This window comes from Betta splendens, chromosome 3 (assembly GCF_900634795.4).
Source record: "Betta splendens chromosome 3, fBetSpl5.4, whole genome shotgun sequence".
NCBI lineage: Eukaryota > Metazoa > Chordata > Actinopteri > Anabantiformes > Osphronemidae > Betta > Betta splendens.
In genome coordinates, this window is record NC_040883.2 from 686,790 (window position 1) to 709,917 (window position 23,128).

At 47.5% G+C, this 23,128-nt stretch overlaps 1 protein-coding gene across 15 annotated transcripts; it reads left to right on the forward strand.

Moving 5' to 3' along the window:
- The first annotated feature begins 2,934 nt into the window (after positions 1-2,934).
- Positions 2,935-22,884, forward strand: tle3b (TLE family member 3, transcriptional corepressor b). Of its 15 annotated transcripts, none has more exons than XM_029143870.3 (22): positions 2,935-3,385; positions 3,684-3,885; positions 4,142-4,242; positions 4,380-4,443; positions 5,649-5,693; positions 10,137-10,199; positions 10,482-10,586; positions 12,363-12,401; positions 14,160-14,361; positions 14,819-14,835; positions 16,733-16,855; positions 16,929-16,979; positions 17,322-17,477; positions 18,201-18,336; positions 18,543-18,715; positions 19,298-19,374; positions 19,456-19,705; positions 20,331-20,578; positions 20,745-20,892; positions 20,970-21,120; positions 21,470-21,546; positions 21,644-22,884. In XM_029143870.3, exons 2-22 carry the CDS (start codon positions 3,862-3,864, stop codon positions 21,749-21,751), a joined length of 2,358 nt encoding a protein of 785 aa, XP_028999703.1. In that variant the 5' UTR covers positions 2,935-3,385; positions 3,684-3,861; the 3' UTR covers positions 21,752-22,884. The 15 variants fall into 15 exon arrangements, with proteins under 15 accessions (XP_028999703.1, XP_055363309.1, XP_055363311.1 ...); XM_055507334.1 differs by having other exon boundaries at positions 14,160-14,360; positions 14,776-14,835; XM_055507336.1 differs by having other exon boundaries at positions 14,163-14,360; positions 14,776-14,835.
- The last annotated feature ends 244 nt before the right edge of the window (positions 22,885-23,128 follow it).

Genomic DNA, 23,128 nt, shown 5'->3' on the forward strand with positions numbered 1-23,128 from the left:
AAACCCACCTCTGCAAATAGCCCCAATATTTGTGTAGGGCCTCAGAGTGGGAGTTTCACAGCGTCTGGGTTTCTAGTGCAAATAAACAGTGCGGAGGTCTACAAGGGTGGACTGGCCCCTCGTCCTAGAGGTAAAGCCTCCTCTTTTGTTGCCACCTAATCTCAGCCACTGTCTATTTAGTTGGATTCAAAGTGGATCTGTGTGTGTTTGTGTTTGTGCGTGTCGCATATCTGTGGTCCTCAGTGTGTCCGGTGAAACTGTATGATAATGTCTGTTTGCATGTGGCCCTGGAATCAGAGTCTCATGCCTGTGGAGACCACCGCTGTGTTTGCCAGTTCCCAGATAACCAACATCTTCATACTGGACCTACACAAAGAGGTCCCAGGATTCTCAGCTCTGAGCAAACTGACAAATATCAGCACACGCAACCAACTGCAGAAATCAACAGAACCTGACACTTGAGTTCAGAGATGATGTTGAAATGTGGCTGATGATATCAACATTGAATGTAGAGTTTTAATCTTATACCTGCAAGGCCACGGGCACCCACCCAGCCTTCACTTCTCTTCAGTGCAGTGGCTTTGCAGCTCTTTATTTTGTTTAATGACAACATGGAGTAATACGTGCAGCAGGAAGTTAGACGGACTGTTTTGACCATGAAGCATCTTTATTCATCTTTTTAAGTACGGCCCAGTGACATTATTCCCAGGTGTATGTGGATAGAGTCAGGCTCTGTTTCTTGTTAGATACTGTATGAAGCGATTATGTGAGTGCATTCAAGGTCAGAGCATGTTATTTCAGTAAAGGAGTGGACTGTCACAATATATAAACAACGTTTAAAACTATCCTAACATTTTTTTCTGAAATATGGAGTTTGCTGCACTTTATCCCAATTCTTAGTTGAAGTAATAAACAGTGTGACTGTATGACTTTCACTTTGAATGTCCACACATCAGCAGGTCAGTGGCACCAACATGGAGTTCTCTGAGCAAATCACTACTAGAGTCCCTCCAAAAGTGCACAATGTTCATACAAAGTTTACTCTGATTACTGGTGTTAAAACCACGACTACCTACAGTAACATAATGTGTCATTAGGAGGAGTTTGGGTGGAAACATTCTTTGAAGTCTCCCACCGAGCATCTCGCTGGCAAAGCCCCCAGTACATGACTTATTATCCCATCTCATGTCAGAGCAACTGGAGGAGGAATACAGTTGTTGCTTAGCAACAGCTACGGCTGGCGGCATGCTAGCTACAGGGATGTAAATTTTGATAAACTTATTGACTTATACTGTGTTAAATTGCAACTAAACCAAATGTAGGTGTGAGATTAGAGAGTGTGCTGAGCAGGCCTAGTTCTGTTTGCAGCTTAGAAATAGAATATTATAATAAATGTTTATGTGTAAAAGGGGAAGTAGTAGTAATAAGAAAAACATACACTATTAAGATACATTTTCAAAACTGAAATGATTTTAAGCCCAACGTACAACACATCAAACATAGTTTTACTGCTTTCAAGAAGGTCTAAGGCAGAAGCATTTCTTTTAATAAAATGCCTGTGAACCCTCAACCTTTTGAGAGTAAATAATGGCCCCATGATTTAAGTTAGTTAGTTAATCCACTAGTAAATCAATGTAAATCACCATAGACCAGTCATGTGGCAGCAAATCTGATGCAAAAGAACAAAGGTGAGAATAAATTGACACTGTGGTGGAAAAAATATCAAAATTTTAGAAACGAGTAAGGATGAATGAGTGAAGGTAAAAAGCCTTGTTTGCAACAAACGTTTTCATGGAGGAGGGATTGAAGTGGGGGAGGGATCAAACTGATATTTAGCCCCTACTGGCTTTTTTTCCTGCTTTTGTTTTATGCACGACTCTTTTTACCACATGGTAGTGACAGATTGTTTGAGCTGAAAGGAAAAGCCATTCGAAGCTAATTAAGCAGCCATTCCAGGCACTATTCGCAGGCAGGAGGGAGAGTAGCACAGGCATTTGTCAGCGCCGTACCCAACGTGGGTTTAATTGACAACCCGGGTTCCTGACTGACAGCTTTTCCAGCGCTGAGCCAATTGCAAAACGAGGAGGAAGACAGTTGCAAGACCATTGGATGATCCGTGGCGAAGGCGGGGTGGAGGAGTGAAGGAGGGGGCAGGGAGGACCCACGTGGGGCCGGGCATAGTGAGCAACACGTGATAGGCTGATATCCTGAAGCGCAGACGTGTTGTAGCCTACCTAGTGCTGCTGATAGGAGAGCGTGCAGATGCTTGAGGTCTTGTTAGAAATAGGTCGATCAATTCAACTCACTCAAAGGACACTCTGCTGTAGATTAAGCGCTATTCACATAGTCTGTACACTTTGGGCCCCGAATGAATTTCTATGAGGTCCTACTTTTCCTGGCACATGTAACATGGTTTTATTTCTTATTCTTGGCATCTGTGCCTCCCTTCAATTGAGAGCAGAAAGTGTAGTCTTCCTGGTTTAAACTACACTCTTCAGGTCGGACCGCCTTCTCTTGTAATTGTATCCTTATGAAGCACATGGCACTTTTGCAGCCTAATGTTTTTGTAACGATAAAGCTTATCCATGGCTCGTGGGTATATTTCCTGTTTATATTATGTATTAGCCTATAGAACATTTGAATTGGCATTGCCCACAATAATAGAATTTACAGGTACATACTTGCGATAAGCGCGAAAACACCAGCTGTAACGCAAGGACATATAAATTATTTCCTTTGTTTTGAACAAGTTGTTGAACGCACTAAATGTCACTTCAAATTCAAAATGGCGAATATGTGAGGTCACATATCGCCGCCCTATCCGAACGATACTTTGCAGAATGCCCCACGTGGGTCTACCGCGCTGTGATTGGTCAACGTTGATGAACCGCTTCAGAGAATGTGATTGGCTGGTTCGGCCCTTCTCTCGGCAGTTGGGCCCTCGTGTCAGTGAACAGTCTGTGTGTGGTACAGCGAGCGGCGGAGGAACCGGGTAAACCCGACACAAGCTGGCGGCACATTTCACAACGCCCCACATTTTCTAGCTAAATAGTCAAAAAATAATCTGGCGATACTGGCGGACTCACGTGCTGCTACTGGAATTAATCAAGGCTTTCTTTGAAGTTATCTGCCGTCAACAACTCGTTCCAGTCGAGCGGTTTCCGACGCCCGACCGGACGGAGCGACGCTCTCCGCCTCGGGATCCCCGGTTCCAGACTCACCGGAGGCACCGAAGAAGAACAAGTGGATGGAAATAGAAAGTGCGACGGACATTTTCTGCCCCCATCGCTCGGCTGCACAAGTCGGTGGATTCTAAGCTGTGCGTGTGGATACTGGTTATTTTTTACCTGTGCGGAATCGAGAGGAGGAAACGGTCGAGACAAAGGTAAAAAGGGCTTCACGGGGAGCCGCGGCGGCGGCGGCGGCGCTGGGCTCCGAGAGCCGCGGCTCGGCGTCGCTCGAACAGCAAAGCGGCAGTTCCACCGCCAGCACAAGTAGTTAGATCCAGGTCGAAGAAGAGTATCAACTTTGGGATTGACGTGAAAAACCGCTCGTACACTTGTTTTTCCACTGTAATGCAAATCAAGAGCACATCGAAACTAAAAGCACGCTGCCTCGAGGGAAAAGGATTCCATTGACATGTTTAGGTAACAGTCCGATGCGTTCCTTCTCTGCTTGTTTAGGTACGAAGGGGAGGTCGTGGAGGCGATAACACGCGGCGCAACGGCTCCGCGCGCGCGCCCGCAGCCGAGAACGGGGCTTTGTCCGCTGCCGTGCTGCGCGTGCGGCGGAGGGTGGCGGTGATTTGGCGCACCTTCACTGGGATTGCGCACGGAGCGGCGCCTGTGTGAAGGACTCGACATGTATCCACAAGGCCGGCATCCGGTAAGCGGCGCTCCCGTCGTTGTTTGTTTGTGAGCGCACCGTCCGTCGCTCGACCCGCACGGAGCTGCTTCACTGTGAAGCGGAGAAACGGGGGGATGGTGAGCGAAGCCCTTGGTTGAAGTCAGAACAGATGATCACCACCTTTGTCTAAAGGTTTCCGTTGATGGGTTACAGGTCATGTGCTCCTTGGGATGGACGCAGATTCACCATCCTTGATTAAAGCACACCCTGTGAGGCCTTTGTTTTCACCTTTCAGGCGCCTCACCAGCCTGGGCAGCCCGGCTTCAAGTTCACCGTAGCCGAGTCCTGCGACAGGATCAAAGACGAGTTTCAGTTCCTGCAGGCCCAGTACCACAGGTAACGGAGCCCACTGCCGACAACACGGGAGGAAGAGGAAGCTGCTGCTTTTTGCTGCAGCTTTACACATCACAATGCTCCAAACTGTCGTCGGTGTTTTGATCAGCCACTGGATCGTTCTGCTTTTCTCTGTTTAGTCTTAAAGTGGAGTACGACAAACTGGCCAATGAAAAGACAGAGATGCAGCGTCACTACGTCATGGTAAGAGCTGAGCTGAGGCTGATTTAATGCTGTATCCTCCCTTTTGCCTCAGGTGAATAGTCACGGGTTCTTGCTATTGTTGAACCTGGCCTGTGTTTTACTGGATCAGTAGGTGTGTGCGTGCTTAGGGCCACTTGAAACTCCAATGTCCAACTATTAATTATGGGCTGTGACGACCACCCTTCTTGGCTCTGAGGCTGTTTATTAGCCTCTTCACTCCTCCCAACGTGACCCACTAAGGGTCAATGACTGCTCTGCTGACTTTGTTTCCTGGATTTTAGCTCACCTCAGGTAAACCATGGGCTTCTACACAGCACAGGGGGACTTGATTTTTTGCTTCTTGGCCTGGGAGACATGATCTAATGTACAATCACTAATCACTTTAAATTATATTCCCCTCATTTGCAATTTACACGATGTAAAACGAGAGAATATAAAGAGATCAGAATTTGTACCGTCTGTAGTTGCTAGGCAGGAAAGATTGTAAAGATTTTTCTCATGACTACGAGTAGGTCCATTATTATTCAAAAGCTATTACTTAATTTAACTGCTAATGCAGGATAAGCTGCTTTGTTGCATGTCCACCTGACATGTAAGTTCTCATCTCATTGGTAGTTTGTATTAATGCTTGCATGAAAAAACAACCTTCAACCAAACACATCAGTATGTATTATTTTGCCAACAAGCAGCCAGAAGGTGGTGGGAGTAGCTGTAGTAAGTGGAAGCTATTTGCTGTGTGTTTGATAATTGCAGCATACGAGCTAGTGCTCTTTAGTTTATGTGTTGGTTGCAGTCGTGAGCGCATATCGCTGTTCAGTAGTTGTGTTGGCTTTTCTCTTGGGGTTTGGAGGCTGTGTTGTGTTCAGGGACTGGAGCAGTAGCCAGTATGTCTGCAAGAAGAACATGAAGTTGTCAGCGTCTTTGGTTAATGTTGGCGTGTTTTTAATGCTTCACCCATTTGCTGCAACATGTGTTAAACTTCTCTTTTTATTGTTTGGATGCTTTAAAGCCTTCTACCACTTCACCACAGTCTTTAACAGCATTGCTGTACTAAAAATTCCCTAAAAATGTGTTGGGTAGGTTAGAAGTGGCTTCAGATTCCTGTTGTAGTAGATCAAGGATGCTCTTAATTATTATAGTTAGTCACTGCACAAAATCCATGATGGAAATGTCAGTGTTTTTAATGTGTTGTGTTTATTTTACAGTACTACGAAATGTCCTATGGGCTCAACATTGAGATGCACAAACAGGTATGTAGCCATATCAGTAATGGTGTGTTTACAGGCAAAACAGCGTTGTTTGTTTCCCCAGTGATTGAGATGTATACACACACCTACACACACACACCTGACCTTAGTTACTGCCCTCATCCCTAAATGCCTTTAGGAAGCGTACACATACTGGCTTCCTGCAGTGAAAATGCTGACAGGCTAAACAACACGAAGGGCACGATGCCTGATGGGGCTGGTTTGATAAGATTAAAGTGAAGTATTTGGCAGACTGTGTGTGTGTGTGTGTTTGTGCGTGCGTGCGTGCGGACACACACGCCTGCTCCATTCTCTATCTGGCTCCCCAGTGCCAGCTGAGCTAAAAGCTCATTAGTTCAGCTGCCACCCAGCACTGGGCTTCATGCTGCAGTGGAAAGACGTCTACAGATGAATAGGGCAAAGCTATTTCTTCCACAACCAAAGAACCGTCTCAGTGCAACTGGAGGCAGATATGAGCGTGCTCTTAGAATGAAGCCTCCCATCACAGCAGGCCTCTCTTCTGCTTCGTCTTTGGTCTGTTGTCCAGGTTCTGTCGGAGACAAAGGTAAATTCACCTTCCTGCTGCAGTGCCCTCAAGCATTGGTAGCTGCCCGTAGTGTTGCCGTCCTCTCTAGATCTGGAGGCAAACAAATGACTTGCTTCATCTTGCTGCTTTACGCCTTCTGATATTTGAAATAGAGAAAAGACTGATGGCGCATCCGCTTTAAAGAACACGGGACATAGCACACGCAGCGACTGTTTGATGCCCAGACGTCCAGAGGCTTCAAGCCCGTCTGCAGATTAAAGGAGTTCATAGCATCTGGGTGGCTGCAAGTGGCTGCTTACGTTGTATCTGATTATTTACTGAGAATAACCTCCAAAGGTCGAGACTCCACAACAGGCTCTGCCTCAGGTCCTTTTAGTCGGTCCCCCTAAAGAGGAAGGGTTGCACATACGCTCTGCTGGTGCCGTGGTCGTCCTGTCCTCCATGTCCTTTCACCACCTCATGAGGTGACGCCTGTCATAGCTGTGTGATGTGATGTGATGTATGAGGCTGTGCCGTGAGGTGGAGTCTTCATGGTCCTCACATCCAGAAGGTTAATGGCACCAGTGGGAGGGCTGGGCTCCGTCACTGCACTGACTAGCTGCTGCCCAGTGCTGTATGTCAGCCACTGGTTGTTGTGGGTGGAGCTGGTGGCAGTGGACAAAACGAGCAGAAAGGGCGTGAGAGGCTTCAGGGTAAATGGGTTAATCGACTGCTCCTCTCCTGAGCATCTCCTTTGTTTTATCAATAAGCCCGGTGGAGTTGACGGAGCGCTCTGAATAATGCATGGTTCCTGTCGCCTCCCTCTCTCCGTTTCCCTTCTGCCATCGCTGCAGACGCGTATTTGTGATGACATCAGCACAGACAGCTCTCAGCGCTGCCTGCTGTGGCTTGGACGAGGAGGCCGCGTCATTGGACGCATGTTGCAGATGTATTGTATGTGATGAACTGACTGTTTATGGCTGAAGAGCAGGGATGTGCATGCGTGATCACGTGGGCCAGGTTCTGCCTCTGCTGCCGTGGCTGCTGGGCTAATTTGTTTTGACAGCGTCTCTTATGATGGCAGAGTGCAGGGTGGAGGTAATCACCCTCGCTTGCTGTCAATAAGCGGTTTTAATTAGTGCAGCTCATTAGGCCGCCTGCTGACTGGTGTGGGAGCTTTGTTTTTCACTACCGTGTCCCGCTTTATCTTTTTTATGCGCTTCCTTACATTCTGATTTTCATTCTGTTGTATTTGGCTGCTTGCTCTGTGGCCATTTTGTGGACATGATGGATCCATTTCCTCACTTTTCAAGTGGATGAAGGAAATGTAAAAAGTCATGACTGTTTCCTGGATGGGGGAATAGAGGGAGGGAGAAGGAAAGCTGGTGCCAATGAATAATTTATGCAGGATTCCTGGAATTGTTTGCCAAGGTGATGATGGCCGACCTGTCTCTAAGCCAAAACAAACTGACTACAAGAACACACACGCAGCCTCTCGGGGTTAGTGGAGGCTGAGACATGCTGTGTTTTGATAGCCAGGCCAGAAGAGCTGGTAGAGCGGCGTTACACAGTAGGTGTCTGCTGTCTGTGCACCTGCACTCGACTAGAACACAACGGCACAGCCTCATCCCTGTGGTGGTTTGAACGCTGACCATCACACGTGAGCTCCACCGGTTGCAGGAACAACCACGTCATTCAATTTCTGTACGAGCTCAAAATAGAACGACATGCAAAATATTCCTCATGCATTTGTAATGAGCAAGTTACCTCTAAGTGCCTCTTTCTTCCTTTGCTCTGGCTGAGAAGATAATTCCCAAACAGCCCCCCCCATATGCCACTTGTTTTTCCCTCCAATTGAATCCTCGTCAGACTCTGCTCCACTTGGGGCCTAATGCCTGGAGCGACAAACAGCCAAATGGCTTTCAACGCACCATTGACAGAGGGATGCAATGGAGAGCGCGTCTCTCCAGGCTCTGGTGCTACTAGACAACCCTGAGTACCTGTAATTGTGCAGATGCAGTGAAAAGCTTCTGCCGCCTCAAAGGCCTCTGTTTTCAGTGGCTTTAAGTGACAATACACTCTCTTCCAGGGCCTGTCTGCCTCTAAAAGCACTGTGAAAAATATGACTCCAAAGAGTCATTTCAGAGTCCAGCGAGTCACAAGTGTTTTTCTCCTTCACACGCTTGTGAAAGCGTCGCACATAAGCGGGAGATCGGCCCGATGTGTCGGCTCTGAGCACGGTGGCTGCACTCTGAAAGAGGACGACGCCGGTTACTGTGGTGCTCAGGTTGGTGAGTCACATCTGCCTCTTGATCAGGTGGTCAAACACGAAAAGAGCGACAGAAGGAAGGACACACACACACACACACACACATGCATGGAACAACGCTGTCACGTTGGGTAAGGCAGTGGTTCAGGGACATTGAACCTTTAGAGCGGTTAGAAAGCCAGAGTGGAGCTGCATTCCACGATTGTTGTTGTCAAATGGCAGCGCTGGTGATGATTTGTTATGAGAAATGGAAGCGTTGGCTTGTGGTGAGGGTTGGTAATGTGGCTCTAATAGCAGACAGCGCTGCTGCTTCCTACAAGCCCCATGTTGCTCCCATTGCAGCCATTTCCAGAGAAGTGGTGTGATACCGGAGCACTCTAATCCTACTGTGTGTCATTGTATCCAGCCTCCACTAATGATGATGCTTTATGAGTCTCCACAGAGCTCCCTCCTCTTTCTCTCCTGCTCTGGCCGCCCCCTCCCCACCTCCAGTTATCCCTCATTAATTTCCCGTGCCGATCAGATCGACAGGCTGAAAATTCAATTTAATGACCTGTCTCTGTGCTGCGCCTAATATGATTTTACAGGCTGTTCTGGTCAGGGACCCTGCCCAATTTACATAACGATCAGCCCTGCCAGATAGCGTTGCCCCAGCAACGCGGGGTGATGAGAGGAGGGAGGGAGGGAGGGAGGGCAGGAGAGAGAGTAGAGGAGATTAGCATGGAGGGTGTGAAGAAGCATTGGGAGAAGGTGGGAGGGGCTGGTTGGATGGAGAGAAAGAGCAGCGACGCTGAGGTCAGATGGGGGTTGTGAGATAATTCCTGACAGGCCAGCAAAGGCCGGGCCCCCTCCTCTGGGTCTGTCTCCCCCTCTTCACAATGAAAAGAGTCACACAGAGGCCTGTGCAAAAGGCTACTAGCACCTCCCGTCCCCCTTTTCCAGCCGCTTTCTCCTCCTCCCTCTTTCACAGTCAAACAGGGTTAAGGGAGAAAATGAGTGGAATGCAGCAGCGTATAAAACGGCGGGAAAGACCTCCTCACCCCCCACACACCTGCTGGGCCCCCACCCATAATCTCTCACAATCAATTAGTTCACCTCGCAGGTTCAGTCAGACCACATTACCTTAGTGTCAAATCAGGGGTTTCACTTCACCACACACTCCGTCCCCCCGGTCTGGGAGGGTACAGTTAGAAAGAAGGAAATGGGTTGAAGCAATGTCTTGGGACATTCATGTGCAGCTCAGCTCATCCATTTGTCCAAATGCAGAGCTGTAAAGTGCTCTGTGTTCTCGGTGCCCTACGATATCATCCTACTCTCCCAGTTTATATTATGTGGTCGATAGCAAAGATTCCTCTGATAGATGGGGCCAGAATGTTAACCTGTCTGCTTAACCGAGCCCACCCCCATCTCAATGGGCCGTAATTATGAAGTATGGAGCTCATTAGGTCCCTGCAGCCAGATGGTATTAGCATATTTCAGCCTCCTAATGAAATAAGGCCTGGGTCTAATGGAGGGAGGGGGGGCGTTTGTCCTTAGGCGGAACTGAACCAGTTAAATATGCAGCATTTGCCCAGATGGAGCCTTGGTGCAGACCTTTGCTTTTAGAGGGAGTTGACCTGTTAATTGCTTTTTCATCTTTCCTCTTCTGCAGACAGAGATCGCCAAACGTCTCAATGCAATTCTGGCTCAGATCATGCCATTCTTGTCACAAGAGGTAAGTTTTTATTGAGTCAGCAGCTTTAACAAGGGTAACAATGCAGGAAACAGTGAGGATCACTTTTATCTTTGTTTCATTTGAAGCAGAAGTAAAAGAACACCTAAACTGATTTCCATCAGCTGGTTTTATTTCACAAATTACAAATCATGGTTGTGCTTGTTTTTTGAACCAATGCATGAAATCAAACATTTGAGAATAAAAACAATTTAGTAGCAGCTGAAAGTGATGCGCTGTGGAATAGCAGGTAGCAGGAGCCTGATGTGTGTTTGTGTCCTGCAGCACCAGCAGCAGGTGGCTCAGGCTGTTGAACGGGCCAAGCAGGTGACAATGACTGAGCTGAATGCGATCATCGGGGTACGTGGACTTCCCAATCTGCCTCTGACTGTGTGTATACCCCCTTTACTACCTTCATTCGTTCCGAGGCCAGAGGCAGAGCTGCATGTGAAGATGGGACGAGCACAGAGCTGCCTTAGTTCACCTCCAGACGAGTCAACTTGATTCACAGTAATCGGGGACCAAAGGGAGCAAGCCCAGCTTCATACATTAAATTAACAGGATGAACCCCTTTGCAGATTAAAGGCTATGTCCCCTTGACCTGTGCAGACCTGCCTCTGTTCCAGTGGTTTAATGTGCTTTTATTTAATATCTGATTTGTGCTGTGGATTCTGTGATTGTCGGTGCTCAGCATGCTCCAGACAGCAGCCTGCTCTGATATAAAGAACCCAAGCTGTACAAGAACAACGTTCAGCCTGAGATCTGAGCGTTGGGTTTCCCTGATTTACCTTTTTGGCTGCACTTTTTAATTAGATAAACGTTTACCTACCTCTGTCCTGACTGGATGCAAGGATTCGTCCTGGGTCAGAGATTGTAGTTGCAACATTAAAGTGTCATCAGAATGGCTCTTTACATAACACGTAACTGGCCTTTTGTTTCTGTCCGTAAATCCTCGACGGGTAGAATCACAGCAGTATTTGTTTTGTTCTCTGATGTCACTGGCAGCCATCTTGGCAGTGCTGCAGATTGGAGCTAACATCATCTAAAATATCCATCTGAAATTCCTGATGTGATTCATCTGGATTATTTCCTTCTCACTCAACTGTCAGCTCCAGTATTCTTTTCTACTCAACCTGGGACCGCATTTGGCTGAAAGCTTTGTCTTTTAAGGCTAAAAGGTTTGTCTTAAGTATCGTTTGATTTGAGAGTTTCACCAAACTTTAAGATGGGAAAGCAGAGCACTTTAAACCAGTTCCTTGCCTCTTAATTGAACCCACTTCCCTGAAAACATCCAGAATCGACTCTGGTCTGAGACCTGGAGCGAAGTGGTCGTCCATCTGTTCTTATTTAAAAGTAGAAGGCTTTTTAATAGCCAGCTTGGACCCAGATGGGTAACCGACCCTTTTGATTAGTCCTGTGCAGCAGAGGTTAGTCAGCGGCTAACTCGTCCCAGTAGTGGGTCAAGGCAAATGAGAGGCACATATCAAAATTCAATTAGGGCAAATGAGCCTGGAGCAAGTTTTTAAGGTAATTTTTTCCTATTTCCTCATGTTTAGGTTTTTTTAGGTGGTGCAGTGAGATGATCCACATGTTGAGTCTGGTTCTGTTACATGGGGAACATGCAAAATACACAGATGTGACTAATCATTGGGGTGAATGTGACAGACTCACTGTGCGTCTGATGATGCATCAGATCGGAACACATCACCTGAGACACAGGTCCTGTCACCTCGCAGGCTTAAGGTGTCGCCTCCGTCTGGTTCACAGCTGATGTGAGTTGGACAAGTGTCTGTTCGTCCCTCACTTGCAGAACTTGGATAATGGTTTATAAGTCGGAGCTCATCGCTGATCTGAGAGCATGACGTGGGTTCACGCTGCCTTCTTTGTTTGTTTCATCGCAGCTGTAAAAGCATTGCATATTTTCTGTGGGTGTGCATATTTACTGTGGGACAGAAGGTCATATTTCGGCTCATTCGTGGACTTTCACAGCGTGTTTACATGCGTTTCCTAACCACCTGCCTGATTACGCTCATGATGCTTTTATTGTTGTCCTGCAGAAACTGAGTGTAACCTGCTTCTTTCAGTGCATGTGAACAGTGGTTGATCAGTTGTGTTGTTGTTCCATGTGACTCTGGGCTGAATCTCTTCTCTTCTCCTCTGATCCAGCAGCAGCAGCCGCCTCATAGTGTCTACCCGTCCTTCATGGTCAGTGTTCAGGACGTCTGTTTGAAACAGTTTGCTGGAGTTTTAACATGACTCTGTGAGGAGACGACGCATGACCTGGGTGTGCTTGACATTACTGACTTTGTTTGCTTTACTTGTGTGTCCCATTCTCTTGTCTGATCTGACAAGTAGCCTCAAATCTTTTGATTTGCCACCAGTGTGGAAGTCAGTCAGTGTAGGTTGTGCAGCTCGGCCCATTGGTGACGGCTGCCAGCTGCTTTGTCCCTGTTCCACCTGACGGTACTGTTCTGCAGGGATGCAGCTTCGCCTAGTTAACTTTAATTGCCTGTTTCCTGTGGAAGTTGCCTGAGCTGCAGCGGCATTTACACATAATGAAAAAAGATAAGTGTGAAAGGAAGCCAGCTTTTTATCCATGAATATTGAATTGGAAGCAATTTATTTTGTGAATTTCCCCCGTTTTCCTCGCTGCTCTCCTCAGCCATAGCTCGCTAATGAGGCTTCTTGATAATGATCCCTCCATGCTTTTCCTCATTAGGCACACTCAATAGGGACGTCGCTGCCTCCATCCTTCGCTCACGCTCCTTTTCTTCTTGTTATTTTCTGATTCTGGCTCTTCCTCCTTCTCTTTGTCCCCCTTTTCTTTCTTTTTGCTTGCTTTTGCATTTCAACAACAACTCGGCTGCCCGACACCAGAGCAGTATCGATTACCGATGCCCCCTCACTTGCTTATATCCATTGTGCGATATCAGGTCCAGGCCGACATAATGAGCCCACTGAGTAATGGCCAGCTGCTAAAACAACCTTTAGACGTGGTCTATTTTCTCCATTTTATGTAATGAATGTATGGATGAGGGTACTGAAGCTCTGTCTAGCGAGCAGACTAGCAATCATGTTTTTTTCCTTTGGTGGAGAGGCGGTTGATGGATGTGCTAAGTGTTATTTAACCTTGTTTTAAAGCACTTGCTTCCCTCTTGCCTGAGAGGCTATTTAACTCCTGTCTAGCTACTCGTGTGTGTGCGCTCTCAGAGGCTGTTTCCTGTTTTTTGTGTTGGAGTGCTAAAGGGCTCTCAGTTGTTCAGGAAAACCTTACTGATTGATTTTCGACTGTCCCACCATGAAGTGCATTTGTTTGGCAGCAGGTAAAAACCCTCCAGAGCTTAAATGTCCACCTGGAGCAGTAGGACGTCGTATCCGAGCTGTGATGTCTGTGTGTAGAAAGGTTCTAATAGCTCCAAGAACGTTGGGCTTCGTCCATGCACCCCATGAGATCACTGGTGATTAATTGTTTAGTTATTGGCGTCAAACATTCTGGTTCTGTCTGTAAAAACATTTGCTGCTTTTCTGAATGGAGCCCATAATGGAGGTGTAGTGATTTCACTATCTTATACTATTAGTGTTTAGAATGTTTCATGTGTTTGGGTTTGAGTTACTCTGAGGCCAAATGCTAAAGACCTTGAGGCTCGGAGGCAAAGTAATAACAAATGTTTTTCCAATCAGCGTGTTCCACTGTTTATTCTAGTGTTTCAGTTTTCCAGCGCTTGGCACCAGATGATAACCACACTGCACATCTGCAGCAATGAATAAAATGATTTTTTCCCACAGACAATGAATGAGCTGGATCAGCATGTTGGCAGCCGCCATCAGCTATTATGCATAAATACTTTGGCCTTGAACTCAGTGTTGTCAAAGCCAACGCTAATGCAGAGTAAAGTGAGGTCATTGATGAATTTGCTTCCCAGCCGACCCACTCGTCCTCTGTCTCTCCACGTTTGTTTTTAGCAGCAGCTCCAGGCTCAGCACCTCTCCCACGCGGCCCATGGCCCCCCGGTCCAGCTGCCCCCCCACCCTTCAGGCCTGCAGCCGCCCGGCATCCCCCCGGTGACGGCTGCCGGCTCCGGCCTGCTGGCTCTGGGGGCTCTGGGCAGCCAGGCCCACCTGCCTGTAAAGGACGAGAAGAACCACCATGAGCTGGAGCACCGAGGTGAGGATGCAGCTGCCAGACAGACCATGAGGGCTCAGGGTGAAGGCCTAGACGCATGCATGTCAAGGAAGCATTTACAAGTTTGGCTCAAGTCGTTATGTTATGAGAATAAAGTTCAAATTATGCAACGTCTGCTTCTGTTTGCAGCAGTTAGAACATGATTGAATTATTTATCAGCTTGTAGTTCAGATTCATTAATGACAAGGATGTTCCAATGCCTCCTATTCCAAGAGGTCAAAGGTCAAACCAATGAGCTAATATGCTGGGTGAGGATAAATCTCAACATCCAGTCTCAATAATTGCTGAAACAAGCCGTTCCAACTAAATGAATGATGCTGTTTTAGTCTTTAAGTGAACACTAACTGAGATGAGTGGTGGCTCCCGTACTAATTTGTGTTTGCTTCTCTCTCTCCTGGCCCCTCATCCTTTCACTCGCCTCTGGCCGTCCCTCTGAAAGAACGCGAGTCCAGCACGGTAGGTTGACTCCTCGGCTCCACCTCGGTGTGCCTGCTGATTAGGTGTCCTTTACATAGACCTAAGTCCACTCCTGAATAGAAATTCATGCTGTGTGTGTAAGAACACACACATTTTTGTACTCGGATATAAGCCGACTGAAGTCAAATAATGAAGTCTGGGTAAATAAGGCAGCACCATCTAATCCAGGTAGAGAATGACTCCAATCACTGGGTCTGAGGATTAGCAGTCAGCAACCTCCTTTAGTTTCAGCACAATTAAAAGCGACTTTGACTCTCCTTCACTTCTTCCTTCACCATTTTAGGGAATTTACTGGTGCACGTGCCAATTACCTCCTTTTCATTTTCTTCATCCACCTTCCTCCTTTATGGTTTGCATATACTGTTTGGTCTGCTGTGCTCTGTATCTCTGATTCTTCTCTCACCTTTGTCTCTGTTCTCCCTTATTGGACTGGCTTAAAGCTCAGTTAGCTGGGTCTGCTCAGTCAGATTGAGTTTCCATTGACTAGTCATCCATAATGGGCCCACTCATGTCTGAAGGGAACCCAAGCTCTGCCTCATCTTGTACGGTGAGCAGCGGCTGCCAGTTCTACCTCACCTGAACTCTCTGCTCCTCCACACACACACACACACACACACACACACACACACACACACACACACGTCTTCCTGTCCTCTTGTCTGGGGTCATCTGATACCAGAGTTGGAGGCATGAGCGTTGTTACTGAGACTTAGCAACCCTTTAAAGGTCACAGGCTCAGATGCACAAGACGAGCTTCAAAGCTGTAGCTGCTGTCGCATAAAGCCAGGCTGCAGTTTTTTTTTTGTTTACACAAACAGCTTAACGCATTTTCCTACTTTGACCTGAGAAGAGGAGATGTGGAAATGGCAGAAAGCTGCTGGGTTGATGAATGTAGGCAGGAAATGCTGGAGTCTTTAAGCGGCGGAAAGAAAAGGGCAGTTTCTGAAAAGGTGCTTGTGAATGTGCATTAGCTGCTGGGCCACGGTGGTCAGCTCTGCAGGTCTTTCATGTCACCCCCTTTGTTCACTCCTCAGGCCGCCAGCTTTGTCTTCCTGTCATTTGCAGCCAAGATGTCAGCCGTCCTCTTTGCCGTGGTTCTCGGTGTGGGCCGGGCCGGGCCGCCTTAACCCATCCTTGTTCCTCCCTCCTTCCCGTGCGTCGGGCCGCTTGGCATCGCTCTCTCACCTACCAGGGCCCAGACTACACAGGCCCAGTCTGCAGCTTGTGACAGCGCCGGCCTCCTGGGCATTCCCACTAGTGGGGGAACTCGCTGCCGCTGCTTTGCTCTCAGCGCTCGCCAAGTTTCTTTCCTGTTTTGCTCTTGTCTGTCTTCTGATTTCCTCACTCTTTCTTGGCTCTTTTTTCTGCTGGCAACACCCTTTGTGTCTTCACATTGCTCTTGTCCAGATTCCTTCAATGGCCTTTTTCTTTCCTTCCTCCACCTTTTTTATTCTGCTTGGTTTTCATGAAGTCCGCTGTCAGTCATTGTGCGTGCGTGCGTGCGTGCGTGCGCGAGATATGCTTCTATGCTTCAGCTCTTTCCTCTACTGCCTCAGAGGACTGAGTTTCTGTCATCAATCAGTCCAGGAACGATATGTTCCTGTTTAATGCTGTTACTGGTCTAAAGAGAAAGATTTGGTAGTTTTGGGCATTTCAGGGATTTTTAAATTCAACCCAATTTGAGCAAAGAGCAGGAGAGAGTTTAGTTGGAATCTTTACACAGTAATTCTCTGTATGGAGTCAAGGCTGGCACGAGGTGAAGTTTATCTGTTTCCATGCATTGCGCAGCACAGTAACATTGACAGTTGATTGTGGATGCTCGTCGTGACTCAGGAGCTGGAGACTGATCTGTTCGTCTACATCTTGTTGTCGGCAGAACAACTCCGTGTCGCCATCAGACAGCCTGCGAGCGTCAAGTGAGAAACACCGCAGCTCCTCAGATTACGGCCCCGACTCCAAGAAGCGAAAAGTGGATGAGAAAGACAACATGAGTCGATATGTAAGTGTTTCTCCGAGGTGTTTATGAACGAGTTGGGCCTCAGTGCGTTAAACCTGTCACTTCTTCTTTTCAGGACAGCGATGGAGACAAAAGTGACGACTTGGTGGTGGACGTTTCCAACGAGGTATGACTGCGTTTCGGCTACTTTCCCCAGAGTGAATGGGGACATTCACACTAGCTAAACACCTCTTCTCTTTGTCACTTGTCTGTTTAAGCCTGTGACAGCGTTGCCAAAAAGTCTGTCATAATACCGGTTGTGTGGTTATTGGCTGCATTTCTTTAACCATTCATGCAGAAAGTAAGACAAAGGGAAAAGGGAGTGACAGGTGAATGAGAAGTGTATGTGTAAAGTATAGTTATCTGTGTTTGCACATGAGGCCCCAGTTTGTTTGACCTTCATACATGCCAGTGGTTTTCCTTTGGTCTGTTTGCTCAGTCTCGCTCTGTCTGTGGTCTAACTCTGTAGGATCCAGCCACACCTCGAGTCAGCCCCGCTCACTCTCCTCCAGAAAACGGTCTGGACAAATCACGGGTTCTGAAAAAGGATGCTGGCCCAAACAGCCCCGCCTCCGTCGCCTCCTCAGGGAGCACGCCGTCTTCCAAAGCCAAGGACCACGCCCACGTAAGTGCGAGGCATATGCTAAAGGCTGGAGAAAAGGGGAAATGGGGAGGGTGAGGGGTGAACTGACAGACTAAAGGGCATTTGTCAAGTGAAGTGGGTGTCTGTGAGGGATTAATACGCTGGGGCTTAGCAGTTGGCTGCTGAGGGGCTCCAAGGGGCAGAAGGTGGATGCACTCTCAGGAAATCAAACCCTCAGTCCTCTCAATCTCCTTTATGGCTTAACCAATAAATGGTCATTTCTGCCTGGTCTGAGGCTGTAAATAACCCAGAGAGGCAGCAGTGAGGGAACTGCTGTCTCCCTATTTTCCTGATTCGTCTCATCCTCAGCACCCGTTCTCTAACACGGACGCTAAACACCCGTACGTCACCTTTAAAACATTTCACTGGGGATTAAGGCAGATTTACTCTCTCAGATTTGTCACTGCCCTCCGCCTGTTATTGCACCAAGCTTCTCTCCTTCACTTCTTAGTGTGAGCTAAACCTCTCCTCTAACTAGGAAGAAAGCGATGGATTAATTATAAAAAGCCATCTTGGTGTCTCTCACCCAGCGTGACTTCAGCCTCCCCACACACTATAATGGACAGGATTACGCTGAGCTGTCCAGTCAGATCGTCACTCTCTGCCTGTGGAGGTGTCTTTCAATAACTGGGTTTGTTTTTGTGTGAAGCTGAATGTGAGAGGAAACAATGTTGCACCACAGTTTTAAGTGCGTCACCATTTCAGAATGACAAGTCATCGACACCGAGCCTAAAGTCCAACACACCTACACCAAGGAACGAGGCTCCGACACCAGGGACCAGCACCACTCCAGGACTAAGGCCTCTAACGATGGGCAAATCCCAGGGCATGGAGGCGCTGGGTACGTGAGCACACGTTCACGGCTTCAAAGGATAAACACTAAATACTTTGATTAGCTGCTAGTCAATTCCAACTTTTTTGTGAATTTTAAATTTGTGATAAACGAAAAGCTTTTAGGTTTTGGAGAATCGTTAAAAGCAGTTATGTGACGGATGAAATGAAATGCTGCCCCACGGTTCCACTCTAAACGTAGCTTGTGTTGTGTAGCTGCCCCTGCCCTGAGAACGCCTCTGTCCATCCCGAGTCCCTACGCGACCCCGTTCGCTATGATGGGGCATCACGAGATGAACGGATCCCTGACCAGTCCAGGCGTCTATCCAGGTCTCATTTCACCACAGATGAGTGCTGCTGCAGCTGCCGCCTATGGACGCTCACCAATTGTAAGTATTCCACCTCTTCTATTATTACTGTACTATCATAGATACTATAATTTTATCATCACTTTTTTTAACATGTCAAAAGTACTTCATCTTTTACTATGACACTTTGTCATCACATGCTAGCAGCACGCTGCAGGTTGAGAAGTCTTAGCAGAATGACTTTGGGGAAACTCAGATTGTCATCCTAGATTTCCATAAGTCATTTGAAATAATTCTGCTTGGCTGGCTGCAGCTTGTTGTGTTTACATAACGGGAAACCACAAAGGCAGCCATGCTCCTTTACTTTGATGTTGGTTAGTTAGCATTCTAAAGGCCCCCGCTTGCCCCCAAATTGTATCTGCATGTTTGAACATCTCCCAGGCTTTCATTAGCATTAGCAGTTGGGAGGGTGTAGCCTTGTGTAAAGCTTGTCTATATGGAAATGAGCTGAATCTGCACCTTTCAAGGAATTTGCCTGGAAATCATAGTACAACAGTTCCTCAGGGTGTTAATGGCTTAAGTGAGGCATAGTTTTTCATTGGAATATTGGCTTAGTCCTATGTATCTTTGCAGCTTATCTTTTTAACCTTTTCACTCCTACAGGCAGGATTTGACCCTCATCCCCACATGAGAGCTCCAGGTCTGCCTGCCGGCCTCACATCCATTTCTGGAGGAAAACCGTAAGTCTCTGCGTAGAGGAGCGTTTCATGTGGGAACAGTTTGTCCTAACAGACGACATCACTGCCTTCTGTCCTCCACAGAGCTTACTCTTTTCACGTGAGTGCAGATGGTCAGATGCAGCCCGTGCCCTTCCCTCCAGATGCACTGATCGGGCCGGGCATCCCACGCCACGCGCGTCAGATCAACACACTGAGCCACGGGGAGGTGGTGTGTGCTGTCACAATCAGCAACCCTACACGCCACGTCTACACCGGCGGCAAGGGCTGTGTCAAGATCTGGGACATCAGTCAGCCCGGAAGCAAGAGCCCGGTGTCCCAGCTGGACTGCCTGGTACGTTATCACTAACGCAGCTTCCATCAGGCCAGAGACAAACATGAGGTCTCTGAACAGTCTCCTTCATTAAGAGCATCAAATGGAGCCTCAGTCCTCATCTTACCATAGTTTCCACCAGATCCCAGCAGACAGAGATTTGAATTATTTAGTAAAGTGACTCTCTGCTGTGCTGATATAATCCGTAGTGTGGGGGGGGGACTTGCTGAGTAATGATGTTCTGATTGGCCATCCATGTCTGCTATTACCCAGCTCATTAAGTCCCTCCATCTACCTCCCATTTCTCATTCTGATACTGTTTAACTCATGGCCTCCAGCAGCCTTAAGGTGTGTCCAGAGTCTTATAAAGCCATCAGGGCGCTTTTCTAATTCAGCCATGAGCTTCCACAGTCTTATTGATCTGTCTTCCTGCTCTATTGGAGCCTGGCCAACAGCTGCAGCCCCTGCGTATCTTGTTTAAGCTGACATCCACATCGAAACTATAAGATGAAGGAGAGTCTGGAGCAGTATCAAAGGATCTAGGAAGTGTTGATGTTTATTATTAACCACAAATGAGACACGTTACAGATACAGTAATTTACACTCAGTCATCAAAATCTGATTTTGTTCCTTTAAACTTCTCCAGAACAGAGACAATTACATTCGCTCCTGCAAGTTGCTGCCTGACGGCCGAACCCTGATCGTCGGTGGCGAGGCCAGTACACTGACCATCTGGGACCTGGCTTCACAGACACCTCGCATAAAGGCTGAACTCACGTCCTCCGCGCCGGCCTGCTACGCGCTGGCCATCAGCCCCGACGCCAAGGTCTGCTTCTCCTGCTGCTCAGACGGAAACATCGCCGTGTGGGACCTCCACAACCAGACCCTGGTTAGGTCAGTACCTCACAGGCATCACGTCCTCAGACCTATTGGACTATTTTGCTGCCAGCGTTATTCCATAATGTACTCCAGGACCGTTGTTTGGCATGTTTGGCCACCGGCGTAACGCCCTCATTGCTAGAGGGATGTGAACACTTCCCTTTGTCTCCGTGACGTCCAGGCAGTTCCAGGGCCACACAGATGGAGCCAGCTGCATTGACATTTCCCACGACGGCACAAAACTGTGGACTGGAGGTCTCGACAACACGGTCCGTTCCTGGGACCTGAGGGAGGGACGTCAGCTCCAGCAGCACGACTTCACCTCGCAGGTAGGAAGAATCCACTTTACACAATGAGGCCACTACGTCTGCACACACGATCCAATGCCGGCTTGTCCTTGTTGCAGATCTTCTCTCTGGGCTACTGTCCCACTGGTGAATGGCTGGCTGTGGGCATGGAGAGCAGCAACGTGGAGGTTCTTCACCACACCAAGCCTGACAAGTACCAGCTGCACCTGCATGAAAGCTGCGTCCTCTCACTCAAGTTTGCCTACTGTGGTAAGGAACCAGCCATGTGTGTATCCTATGCCCCAGAAAAGCCCCCAGCAGAGCCGCCACAGCACCAGCGCATATCTCTGAACTACAGAGCTGGTTATATCAAGAGACGCTGCTGCTGCTGCTGCTTCAGAGCTCTTTCTGTCACTAATTAAATCATTAGCCGGCTAGTCAGTGTAGTAATTAATCGGAGGGTGATTTGAATAATTGAGAGGAAATGGTGAGAGTCTCCTTCATTAGGAGCATTTTATGATTGTTTAGGTAATGACATTTCCCCCGTTAGATCGAGCAGCAGATCTTATTCCTGAGTGTCAAACGTACCTGCAGCTGACGGTCTGTTCTGCATTTGCAGGTAAATGGTTTGTGAGCACAGGGAAGGATAATCTGCTGAACGCGTGGAGGACTCCCTATGGTGCCAGCATATTCCAGGTTGGAGACAGTTCCTACCAGTTAACCATGAACAACATCCATGCGCTAGGTAACTGAAAGCGTAGCTCGCATTTAATGGTGTGTGAACTTTCCACAGTCAAAGGAGTCGTCGTCTGTCCTGAGCTGCGACATCTCAGCAGATGACAAGTACATCGTGACAGGATCCGGAGACAAGAAGGCCACTGTCTACGAGGTCATCTACTGAAGTGGCTTTGCTGCCGTAGCGCTGCCCTCGACCTCCGTCTGAGCCCCACAGTGGAATGTGTTGGAAGCCTGGACAGATCGAGTCCTGTCCGTCTCTGAGGGTGTGGGCTGCACTTTTTCAACATTTTCCTTTTTCAGAAAATGTGAGTGTAACGCAGTGAAGCAGTGCTTTAACTCAGAACCTTCCCTAGACGTCCTGTGGAAAATGTAAATACTGGATTAAATCAGACATTTTATACATATGATAAATATATATTTTCTTGCCCTGGGTGTACTTGGGACGTTTCTTTGGGCCACTGTCTTACACTATGACATTCGAGTGGAAGAACAAAACAGGTTAAAACTTTTGAAGGATCCTACTTTGATTTTCTTACAGCGCAGTCTCTGCGCTGACCTTTTCACAAATCAAATACAGGAGAAGGAAACCTGCAAACTTTAACATTTTGTGGACATTTCAAATGGCCTTTTGTCACAGTGCTCTTACCGGACAATTACTGCGTGGTCTGATCTCAGGCAGGGCCTCAGCTGGTTTGGACCACTGTGGGACTGAGCAGAACCTATGATTCAGGAACAGAGATGGATGTAAATTTGCTTCATATAAATATAAAAGTGTTTTTAAAATGTGTGAATGTGCTAGCGTTTCCCTCGTTTGATGACCCTTAACCCTTGGACCTCACTTGGCAGCAGACACGTTGCAGCAGTGACTGTGCTTTCTGCTAATCTGACGTAATATGGCTGTAGAGTTGCTCCATTGATTGCAGTCTACAGTCCGATCTGCTCCACTGGAATCTTTCTGCCCTTTGTCTCTTATCCATATTCCAGGAAAACGTTTGGGAGGAGGAGACATGACGCAATTGACAGCACAGCATCCGTTTGTGTTGATAAAAAGTCTTCTGTGCCTGTAAAATTGGCACAAAAATGTAAACCGTACATTAAGTGTCTCCAGTTCTGATGTGTAAGACGATGAATACATGTGGTTCACGCACTGTGCCCCTGATCATGTCAGCATTTCTCACAAGAACAAGAGGAGAAATGTTTGTCCCTCTGAATCACACCAAAGTATGTAGCAAATGCTGTCAGCACTGTAGAGAAATGTACAGTTGTTAATAAATCAATAAACCCGTTTTTATAGAATGGTCCATTTTCTTGTGATTGACCTGCTGAACTTTTACCCAACGAGCATGTGACCTGGTCAAAACTGATGTTTTCTGCATGAATTGGTTTCAACATTTATTCAGAATTTCCTGTGTGAAACATTAAAGCTAAGAAATGTGGACTAGACGTTGTTTCTATGAAGGACGTTAGACGACTGTATGAATCACTAACACTAGTCATTAAACTCCCATGTCTCAACTCAACTGATGTGAACTGGACCCAC

Bases quoted from the DNA above. Each gene is read 5' to 3' on its own strand.
- tle3b (XM_055507334.1), top strand. From the start codon at position 3,862: ATGTATCCACAAGGCCGGCATCCG. The intron at 3,886-4,141 runs GTAAGCGGCGCT...TTCACCTTTCAG, and splicing joins ATCCACAAGGCCGGCATCCG to GCGCCTCACCAGCCTGGGCA. The intron at 21,547-21,643 runs GTTGGAGACAGT...AACTTTCCACAG, and splicing joins ATGGTGCCAGCATATTCCAG to TCAAAGGAGTCGTCGTCTGT.